We start from the raw sequence: 11925 nt of genomic DNA, 5'->3' as shown, positions 1-11925 counted from the left end.
GCAGATATTGAAAGGGGTGGATAACAGGGGTGCAAGGAAATGAATAATAAGTATTGGCATGGAATACAATCTAAGGCACAGATCAGAAGTATAAACATCATGTGTTAGATAAAAACAGAACACAAGAAATTTACACAAGTAGCAAATTTGTTATTTTCAATTGTTCTTAAGATTTTAATTTAATTTTAAAAATAATTTTGCATAGAGTACATGTGCTTTGAAATCAAAATACCCCTGAGATTAAAATTCCGGGGCAGGATTTGTTATTTAATAAAATTGGAGAACTTTAGACCTTCTATTTACATTTTGGCCCACCTTTTATAATCCTGTGTAGCCATTTACAGTAATTAGAATTAAATAATGGAACATGTGTCAAGGCAGTAAGATACCTGTCCCTATGTAATGGAATTCCCAGCAATGAAATGTTGCCTGCTGAGAGGCTGCAGCCTTCTAAACTCTTACACAAGACTATTGCCTGGCACTGTGTGACATTGACTTATCATTGAAATAATTACATTGTCTCCAGTGGTGAGAGGCCCCTGAAAATTCTCCTGCAAACAAGCCCATATTCATGTCCCTTTCATAAAAGAAAATACATGTATGACAGGTCAGCCTGAGCCACCATGTCACTCTGTCCCCGCCACTGTCACAGCTATGTTGGTGTTTCTCTAAACACCTAATTTGTTCTGATGTTAGAGATATTTTACAGCTGACAAGATGACTCTGAAAGATTCTTCATCCTCTCCAAAATGCTTATTTTCTGTCTTTTTGTCTTAGGCTTTTTTTTCTTTTTGTATTAGTCAGAAAGAAAAAAAACACAGCAGCTCAATTATCTTAGACCTGAAACATCTTTCTAGTTGTCACCAGGCATTTGCACCTGATGCAATCCACTTGTCAAAGGAACAGATTGAAGGGATGGAGAACATGCATATAGTGGGGGCTGCTTGTTCTGGACACCTCCCGATACATAGTAAATGCAGCAAAACTAACTCAGACCTAAAGAGGCTCACTTACCAGGGTTAAGTTCAAGTTAGTATTTTTTCAAGTGGTATCACACAATTTAACTCCCAAAAAGGGGACAAAAAGGGTTAAAATCTGAACAAATGGTTTAGGTTTTTTTTTCCACCTTTTTCAGGCAGTTGCCAGCAGTAGTATTTTTTTCAGCCACTAAGGGTGGCAGGAGAAGTAGCTTCAGACATTCAGGAAGACTGAATCTTCCAACTTTCCAACTTCCAGTCCTCCACAATGTTAGAAATTTAAATAAAAACACTTGCAAATGCTTGGAATAGTAATAAAATGTGATTTCTGTTCAAAATTTTTGTGGAAGAATAAGAATGTAAGTAAGAAAAAAAAAACACTTTGTAACTGGATACACAAGTGTTTGCAAATGCCTGCAAAATCCTAGGACTTACCGCTCACAGACACCTGGCAGCTACCAATAGGTACCTAGTAATGGTTAACACTCCAGTTTTTACCACTAGTCTGAATTGACCAAGTTACCAACTTTATTAACCTTAAATACACATTCATGAGCAGATTAAATAAATAAACATGAATTTGCTTTTCACATGATTGGATAAATGCAGTGAAATCATTCAGTTTATTGAGTGAAGATTCCCAACTCCTTTAGTAAATCATCCTCAAAATATCTACAGCAGAAATGACTATTCCAGTCTATAGTGGGGCATACACAAATATTATCATTTGATCCAGAAAACATGCATTAGCCAGTAGTTGTGAACCCTCCAAATAGTAATGCCAATCTCTCCAATTAAAGCAGAGATCAATAGTGATCAAGCATGGGTCTTCAAACTAAATAATGTACTGCATGGTCAGATATCATCCCCCATACAGATTGGTGTATGTACTGAAATGTGTTCAGTTGTCACCTGTTAAAAAGTGAAAAGTACCTTGATCAGAGAATGCAGAAAATAAGGCTGATTCTCATGGCAACTAATCTACAGGCAAATTTAATTGTGGATTAATACTATTAAAATTGAATTTGTTGCACTTTGTAAATAACTTTTAGTTTTCAGATGATGGACTCTTAATGGTTACTACCAGCAACAACTCCACTGTTCTCTCTTCATTTTTACATAGCAGTTATGTTTTATAATTTAGAGTCTTATTTGCTTTTAATTCACCTTAACATCATTTTATAAATGCATGATGATCTTCAGCTGATATTTGGGCTTTTCAGAATCTATCATTGTACACTTGTACAATCCCTTCACAATTCCATTTTAAAACATTGAGCAAACTTTAATAAATCCCCTGAAATCTCCCTACTTATTACAAGCTGCCTTCCTGTACAAATGTCAAAGTTACAATTTTCCTTCTGCATTCATCCAAATGGAAGTTGTTATATTGACTTGATGAGTGCAGATTACCAGGAAAGCTATGATCATTTAATATTTGTTTATATGAAATGAATGGGTACCTCCAAATAAAAATACCTTTAAAATTCGCCTTGAGATCGCTAGAAATAAATATCTATTAAAGTCTTTATTTATGTTGTCATTGATTAATTCCTCACTACTACCTCATTTGGTTCCGATTTAGAGCGATTTGATTCTAATTTAATTAGCATATAATTTGAATGTGCATAATTACTGTAATTATGACATTCAGGTAAGGCAGCTTTAGGCAGAAAGGCAATTTCACATTTTCTAGTCAGCTTCTTCCTAGCAAAAAAAAATGGACAAGGACTTTCAGCCTTGCTATCCAAGCAGCAATTACCAGCTCTGCTTAGCAAGCTGAACCTCCAGGTAAAAAAAAAAAAAGAATATTTGGAATAATTGCCATTTAAAGTAATTCAGGTTTAAAGCAAGACCTTTATTCTGGTTTTTCATGTTTTGCACAATAATTCCTTGGTTTTCTATTCCAGTTTGTTTTGTACAGATCTGTACCATGCTATCACTTTGTATTACTTGATTCATTCTACAATTATCAGCAAAGCACCAAATACACAGAATGGTAAATGTCGCATGAGAAATCACACACATCAATATCAATCGGGTATTGTCGGCCGCAAATCTGTGCTTGTATTGTACAATGGATTTAGTAATAATTAGAAAAAAAGAATGATCTGATAATGGCATAAAGAGATAAGTACTTCGATAGGTTTCATTTTTTTGATGCCGGGGGAGATTTAAATACATTTAGTTTTAGTACATTTACATTAAGTTTATCAACCACTGATATTAGGAGCTGCCCAGGGTGCTAAATTTTTCGTTTAATAGCACAGCAACCAATGAATTTAAAGACTGGAAATTTGGAAATCATAAGCACAGTAGGATTTAAAAAATAAATATTGGTCTACAAAAATCACTGAATCAATGAGAATCAAACATGCAAAAAATAGATAATCATTACCGTAGGATTATTTTTTCTCCTGCTCATTTTATAAAAATTCCTTTAATTGATATATATATATAAAAAAAAGTTTGGTACCTTTAGGGAGTCTCAGTTGCTTGAAGTCCCAGTGCATAGGCGATGGCATTTTAGGAATGCAATTCTCAAACTGTCCGATAGGTGGTGTAAAAGAGTCGCAGAAGCCAGGGATAGGAGCTGCAATGTTTTGTCTTGTTGAGTCAATAGCAATAGACTTTTCTCTGTCTTTATTTCTTCGTGTCACAGAAAAGGCATAAAGTGACATTCAGCGAATTATGTCATTCCCATGGGGACACGTGCGATATCAGGAAATGTGCCATTGTCTAACCAATATGTACACTAATAATAACAGAGGATAATGCAATGCAAATACTTGCTGGAAGTGTTCTGCATGTCAACTTGTGAATCGCTGGAGCAAAACCTTGGGATCAAGGATTTATGGCATCAGGTTCTTTTATTTAATCATCATAAAGGAGCTTTGATTTAACTGCTTATTTCAAGCAAGGGAATTAAGCATGATCGTCCTAGCACACAGTGTACAGAAAGAAAGAGATTATATATATTATTATGTATATGTATTATTTTTTGGGGTGGGAATTGCCCATCACTAACAGGTATTGTCTATTAGGGTAAGTTACTGAAACCATTGATTGCCTGACACGCCCAGACCCTTCCTCATTTCTGGGGAGGCTGCAGTGATGGACATGTGTTTGACTTGAAAGGGCAATAGTAATGCCCCCCTGCTCCTTGATCAGTGATCTGAACACTGAGCCCTGTAGGCCTGTCACACAGCCGGACCTGACTCATTTCCTCAGAATTTCATGGAACCAAATCTGCACCCCAGCATGACAATCAGGACATTCCCGACTTACCGCCTGATGCTGGGACCGCAGCAATGTGAGCATCCTATGTGTAGCTAGAATGTCTCCAAAAGTTTCCGCTCACTCATGTTCTCTTCATTTACATTCATTTTTCTCTTTCTCCATATATCAATATAAACACTGCAATAAACCACTGCACTTATAGAATCGGGATTTGCTAATAAACTAATGTAGTAGAAATATAAATAACACATTGAATAATAACAGCAATAAATACATGGGATTTCAGGTGAAGATTACTTGTAAGATGCACAGCATTCCTATCCTAGTCATTATATTATAAATATATACTAAATTAAACACCTAATATATATATGGATAATGTATATATAAATTGACTCGTAGATATAGCACTCCCGCTTTCTCTATGTATATATATATACATATTTAAACAATTTGCAAGTAATAATTGTAGTATAGTAATAGTATATACCTCTATACCATATTTTACACCCCGTGCATCAAATCCTTTTACATATCCATATGCTTTGTATAATGTATAAATATATATATATATATACAAACATATTTTAGGTATTCAATTAAATATATATATATATATATATATATGTACTTATGTCTGTGTGTAAATGTGTATATAAAGATATGGCTATATAGATAGGCACTGTGTATAGATGGATTAACATGCGTATATATACACATATATTTATACAAATCAATATTTTTGTCATATATATATATATATATATATATATATATATATATAATGTATATACGTATGTATATCTATAGTCAGTGTCTATCTCACAGCATACAGCTGTATATATATATATATATACAAACATATTTTAGGTATTCAATTAAATATATATATATATATATATATATATATATATATGTACTTATGTCTGTGTGTAAATGTGTATATAAAGATATGGATATATAGATAGGCACTGTGTATAGATGGATTAACATGCGTATATATACACATATATTTATACAAATCAATATTTTTGTCTCATATATATATATATATATATAATGTATATACGTATGTATATCTATAGTCAGTGTCTATCTCACAGCATACAGCTGTATAATTATATGAAATTAACTTGCACAACATTCCTAATCACTTCTTTACATATATATCTTAAATAGATATATAGATACACACACACACACACACACACACACATATATATATATATATATATATATATTTGTACAGAGTAGCCCTAAAATTAAGTTGGAATAAAAAGTAATGATTGCCAATGTCCCTGTCTTAGCATTCAGTGTATCTCTTTTTTCCCCCTAATCCCCAAATGACTTTGATTCACCATTCTGCCTCTTGTCGCTGGAAGCAAGACAAAGAGCAGTTAAAATAATTTTCATTTCAATAATTGCCTTCTGGTCAATTTAACTGTGCCTTATTTTGAAAGAAGCTGTCTAAATGAGATTCCTCTTGCAAGTGTGTTCCCAGGCCTGATCCCAGGCTTTAATTATTCCTGACTTTTTTTTTCTTCTCTGCCTTCTCTCCCTCTCTGTCTTTCCTCCTTCTTCCAGCCTAAGACGCTGCAATGGGTAATCACAAAAGAAAAGCAACACAGTATCCTTGAACCTTTTCAATAGCAGAGCCGGAGATATTCAAATAACTAGCAAGGACCATTTCACCGCATGGACCCATAAGCATTGGCAGACCTCTATTTGCATATATCAACTGTCTTTGAAAAGGAAGAAGAAGGGGGGAGCAGTTGCCTTTCCTAAACATTAAACAGAGCAGTTATCAAATCAAGTGCTGTATTTTTTTTTTTTTTGGAAGCGTTTAAATCGGTTTTGGGTTTCATGTGTGCTTGGCCCTCAGCGTTTGACATGCAAATTCCGCGCAGTTAATTTAGACAATTAAAGGCGATCTTCAAGGGAGCTTTTTGTCCCGCAGAATATTCTCACTTTTCCCCCTGGACCAGCGCAGATAAAGTTGGCCAGAACAAATGATGTCTAGCAGATTAATTAGATATTTGATAAGACATGAATCCCTAATGAGGGTGTACAAGACACGGGAGGCTTGCTGTGTGTTCAGAGTCAAAATTAATAACATTGAACACGATTCTCATTTGGGCATGAAATGTAGGCTGTGGAGTATTTATTGTAGTGATTTAGTCCTTGGGGACTGGCTGCAAAAAGACAGATTTCTCCCTCTGCCCAAGATAATTGATTTCGGGAAATAGAAAAAATAATACTGGAAAAAAGTTATATGCAAATATATATATATATATATATATCTTACTATTATTATTATTGTGTTATTCATATAAATATAAAATTATGTGATGTATATATATAGAGAAATATATATATTAGAAGGATGTAGATACATAATATATGGAGACAGAGATGTGCATATAATTGTCCTCTATATTTCAGAGAGAAATGTGCCTAAATATCTTTATATAAAACGAACATCATTTCTATTTTCCATTTACCTATCTCTCTTTCTCTCTGTATATATATGTATATATATATATTTATATATATGTGTATATATATATATAAATATATAAATTACATTTCTAACAGTATTTATGCATGCTAACCCTTTTAGCATTCCATATTGAAGTGTGTATTTCATTAAATAACCTTTCTCTATCTCTATAACATTCAATCATTTCAAGATTTCAGAGTTTTCAGTCCCACATTTATCAGCCGACTATGAAAATACAGACATCTATATTCTTTAGGACATGCAGAATGTACAGACCATAAAGACTATAGATTGATGTCCATTTTTGTAACTCACCAATTTCTCCTCAATGCAAAATTCAAAAAAAAAAGAGAGTAAAAAACATGTTGATCAGACTTCTTTAATAATAGGAAAATCAAAATATGATCAAGGTTATTTTTTATATATAGTACAGATAAAAGCATTTATTTGATCTTTTTTTTTTACCTTGAATTTAATTTACGTGTCTGTGTCAAATGTTTAAATCAACATATTAAATATTCTTTTACATATATATATTGACTTTCACAAAGTGCATCGGAAATTAAAATAATTAAAAAAAAAGGAGAAAGAAATAACTCCTGAATTTCAGGAATCCACCAAATAGAAACTATTTCGAGAATGACAGTTACATGGGCAATGAAAAATGAACACAAACTCTGGGGAACTTATTTATACAGAGTATGGAAATACAGAGACTGTCCAGAGAATTCCTATATTTGTACTTCTCACCTTTATGTCTGTATTTTTTTTTTTTGTTCTAAATAAGGAAAAAGAGGAATTGGAATAGATCTCAAAGTAGTGTGAACGTCATAATCCAGTGGGGGATAATGATCGGTCCGTGTTGTCTGTAAGATTGTGAAAAGCAGGACAGAAAAAATAAATGTAGATTTGAGTCAGTGACTTTCCTCCACTGATGCTATTGCTGTTGTCTCTAAAAGTTTGCAGAAGAATGATCTGCCTTTGCCAGCACAAGCTAGTCCAGTGCAATTCAGCATGGATTTATTGCACTCTCACAGTGCTACCCAGAGTCTCTCTGCCCCCCCAGAGGTGGCATCACCTGCACTGCGCCCAAGTCCAAAAGTCCCTCTGCGCCCCAGAGGTGGCTGCCTGGGATGGCCGAGCCTGCACCCCCTAAGAATCATTGCCTGAGTCTTTCCCTGGCCTGACCCCCTCCAGGATGAGTTCTGGGGATTCTGATCTCGGGGTCTCCAGGTTGCTGGCATCTGTATCGCTGTCACTGCCCTTCTTGCCCCCGCCGCCTCCTCCCCCATTGTGCGTCTTGATGTGTTTGCTGAGATGGTCGCTGCGCATGAAGCGCTTGTTGCACACTGGGCAGGCGAAGCGCTTTTCGCCCGTATGGGTACGGAGGTGTCGCTGGAGTTCATCGGAGCGGGTGAATCTTTTGCCGCAGAAGAGCCAGTTGCAGACAAATGGTCTTTCCCCTGTGTGCCAGCGCAGGTGAGCCTTCAGATGCGACGTTTTGCCGTACACTTTGCCACAGCCGGGGATATGGCAGCTGTGAAGACCTTTCCTTCTAAGACTCGCCCCCGCGGGACCCAACCGCTCCGCTTCTTGGCAGTTTGGACAGTCGCACGTGGCTCTGCCGGAATACCTGCGCGCGGAGCGTCCTGTGGCCCCGCTCCCTGCCCCGGTAGCCCCGGAGAGCATAGAGGTGCCAGAGTCCGGGTAAGAGGGTAGTACGGGCTTGAAGCCCTCTTGGGAGAGTAGGTGCTGCCCGGTGGAGAGCAGATGGGAGGCGGCACTGGAGCCCAGGCCAGTGGAGCTGAAAGCTGAGTGTGTGAGTGAGCTGAAGTCCGGGCTGTACCCACTCAGCTGGCCATGGGGGCCCCCGGAATGAAGAGCCCCTTGCAGGGCAGCTGCAGCGGCCGGGGGGTTCTGCACCTCTAGCCAGGTGCTGGGGCTGGCAGCATGCACATCCCACCAAGCAGAGGCCCCATTGGCCACTTCGGAATGAAAGCCTGACTTGTACCAAGACTCGTATGGGTGAGCCATGCCCACGCGGGGGTACAGTCCATCCGCGGCCCCGTGCACCTTGGAGATGAAGGCGGATTGGCCGGCTGCTTCCTGCGGGGACACCCCAGAGGCATTGGAGAAGAGACCGCTATAGTCACTGCTAAAGGCCGAGGAGGTGGGGGAGGTGGATGCCAGGCAGAAGGCGCTATTGGCGGTGGCATTTCCCGTTAGGGCGCTGGAGGCCCTGCTGGTGGCGACTGTGAATCCCCCAAGACTGGAGCCCAGGCTGCAGCTGGATGAGGATCTTTTCCATGGGTGGAAGCCTCCTTTAGCAAAGGCGCTGGACTCCGGGAGGCTGCTCAGGGGGCTGGTGTTCCCAATCTTGTTACAGGTGGCAGCAAGCATGGCCAGAGGAGTGGTCCCAAATCTTGGCTCTTCCTAAGAGGGGACACAAACAAGTACATCATTATAACACATCCAACCTGGCACCATCCCTGGCCTCATCACCACTTCCCTTCCAGCGTGCCCCTGCCAACTGCTCCACACCAGGTGCCATCGCCTCCTAATTACCCCAGGTGCACATCGAGCCAGTGCCATAGACACAGGAGTGGGCATGTATTCCAGAGACCTGGGTGAGAGCAATGCCCAAACAACTTAACCCTTCCACCACCACAAACCCCTTCCTTTAATCCAAACCATGCCACCAAGAAATGCAAAACATTTTTATGTTCTTTTTTATCACCCCATTTTATTTGTTAATTTTGTCTTTGATCCCAAAATCACCAACATTCCACCACCATACCCCATATCACATTATGAATTACTAACAAACTGACGCATCTTTTCTACTAATTTTCCAAAATTTCGAATGATCTATTGGGTAAATTTGCTATAATTGCCATTTGCGTCATTTTGCTTCAGTTATATTAAACACAAACTATAATTTTTACTTTTAGGTGATGAATAAATTGATAAAAAAATGTGATTTATTTATTGATAAATCGATTTATTTGTGGAATTGGAACACATCAAAGATCTACATCACCATGAAAATGTTTTTTATAGCAAAACAACAGAGAAATTAATATTGAAGTTAATCTGAAATAATAAATGTAACAATTCAGATTATTTCTTGCACATGGTTAGTTGTAGATAGTGATATGAGTGAGCTGAGATATTAAATATTGTAGAACAGACATTTCAGAAATGGAAGGATTGGGAGCTGGTTTTATTGCAGGATCTTGTGCCAGGGCTTTTGAGAAGCACAAGACAACCGCAGAGTAAAATAATCCATAAGTGGCGGCTGCTTGTATTGATGTGGTAATGGTTGGGGGATTAGGAGAAATGATATCGTTCAGGCTGCATTGTTGGTAACGAAATCAAATAAATGCAATAAACTTTCCCTGCTCTGGGAGGGGAATAAATGCAGCATCAAGGTGAGCGTATCATTCACCTACACGAACAATATAATTCATGATCTGATATTATTTTTGTTTTTTTATTTTATTTACAGAAGCAAAAAAAAAGTTTCAATAATTTTATTGCTAACTTTTTTTTATCAGAGCTGCAAGTTTTAGGAAGAGTTGAAAAATCATGCAGACTTACCCCAAGGATAGACGTAGCCATAGCCCGTCGTGCTGCGGAGTGAGTGCCGGGGTCAGTGGCTGGCAGCCCTGTGCCTTCTGCTCCTTAGCCCAAGTTGCTGTGAGTGCGGATCCTCCTACTGTCTGCGGCGGACTAGACTCAGGCTTTGCGCTGGCAGCGCCTGCTTTGAAGTACCGCTGGCTGCCCTTCTCGGCCAATCAGGAGGCTCCGAACGCCGACTGGGGAGCTGCGTCGCAGCCAATGAGAAGCGACTTGGTGCAAGAAATCAGCGCTCTTACAATCCTGGCTGTTCAAAGGAGGGGAGGAATTGGAAGCTCCATTGCCTTGGGGGGAAAAAAAAATGGATTAACCTTTTCCTGTCGGGAGGGAGCTAGTCAGATTTCATTGCTTTCTGTCCTACAGGGGGTTAATAAATCCCTTCCAAAAAAAAAAAAAATTGCTGTGCATAAATCTAATAACTCACAAATTCCAACAATTTTTTTGGATGTCTAAATGCCAACAGATTCTAAAGCCTAAAAATGAAAAGAAATCCAATTGGACAATTTCAATTTTTCTTAATGAAATCCATTTAGTATTTTATCTTTTTACTGTATTATCATTCTTCTTGCTCTTACTATTTTTATTATTATACTTTTGTAATTATTATCATTATTTTGTTGCAATATTCTCGTTTTTTATATACCTTGATGGGTTCTATTTCTAAAACAAGGAATGTGACATTCTGATGGGATCTCCTGACACATTGCAGTCATCAATGACACCCCCAGGTCGATCAACCCCCAAATGTTTTATTTTTTATATTCGTTGAAATAATTTCCCCATAGCATATATTTCCCATATTGTATTGAAAATGTCTTTTTATTATACATTATTATTATGTTATAGATTTACCATGTTTTAACTTTTCATGTACTATGGGGATTTATGGAAATGTATTTTTAATTCTAAGCTCAGCTTGCATTGATTTGTAGGCGATGGCCAGGTTGTCACTCCTGATCGTGTCGTTGCTGTCGGCCGGTGTATTGGGCGCTGTGGGTGCGGAAGATCCGCGTGTAGCCATGCGGAGCGCTACTGCCTTTTGATGCTTGGTTGAGTGGAGATGAAGGAGATGCAGAATTTATCATCTAACTCTTGTGATCATTTGGAGGAGCCACACTTCAATCCTGACAAACCCACCAGAGGTGAGTGATCTGCCGGGGCTACAACAGGTGAAGCTCTCCATATTAATGCCATGTGCTAATAGAGGTGTCATCGAGGCGTTCCTACACATCCCATGGGGCAGTTCAATGCCCGATTATCTGAACTGGAATCGTTTTATGTCTGGCATTACATTTCAGCTGCAGCTGTACAGAACGATCCATCCACAAATTAATAATGATCATTTTCTTTATACACACTTTTCCTGATGGAAAACGCTTCCAGGTCCTGGACGAACGCACCCTGCCCTTTAAATGCCCGTGTGTACTGTGGTGCTGAATCCAGACCAATCTCTACCGATTATTTCCACCGATGCTGATTGCCTAAAACAAAGGTAAATCTAACGCAGGACACAGATGAGATGCCACTTAAAACACTGGCATTTAATAACAATATCCATTGACAAAAGGC

The 11925-nt window shown here is 38.3% G+C and overlaps 1 protein-coding gene across 1 annotated transcript; it reads right to left on the bottom strand.

Moving 5' to 3' along the window:
• Positions 1-7088: 7088 nt before the first annotated feature.
• On the bottom strand, positions 7089-10434 carry SP9 (Sp9 transcription factor). The gene is made up of 2 exons (XM_072416812.1): positions 10318-10434; positions 7089-9150 (listed from the first exon to the last, which is right to left on the bottom strand). The coding sequence occupies exons 1-2, from the start codon at positions 10336-10338 to the stop codon at positions 7870-7872; spliced, it is 1302 nt and encodes a 433-aa protein (XP_072272913.1). The 5' UTR covers positions 10339-10434; the 3' UTR covers positions 7089-7869.
• Positions 10435-11925: the final 1491 nt, after the last annotated feature.

The sequence above is a fragment of the Pyxicephalus adspersus genome, chromosome 7 (genome assembly GCF_032062135.1).
Source record: "Pyxicephalus adspersus chromosome 7, UCB_Pads_2.0, whole genome shotgun sequence".
NCBI lineage: Eukaryota > Metazoa > Chordata > Amphibia > Anura > Pyxicephalidae > Pyxicephalus > Pyxicephalus adspersus.
The sequence above is the reverse complement of the archived record's forward strand: the minus strand, read 5'-3'. Positions and strand labels throughout refer to the sequence as shown.

Bases quoted from the DNA above. Each gene is read 5' to 3' on its own strand.
- SP9 (XM_072416812.1), bottom strand. From the start codon at position 10,338: ATGGCTACGTCTATCCTTGGG. The intron at 9,151-10,317 runs GTAAGTCTGCAT...GTCCCCTCTTAG, and splicing joins TGGCTACGTCTATCCTTGGG to GAAGAGCCAAGATTTGGGAC.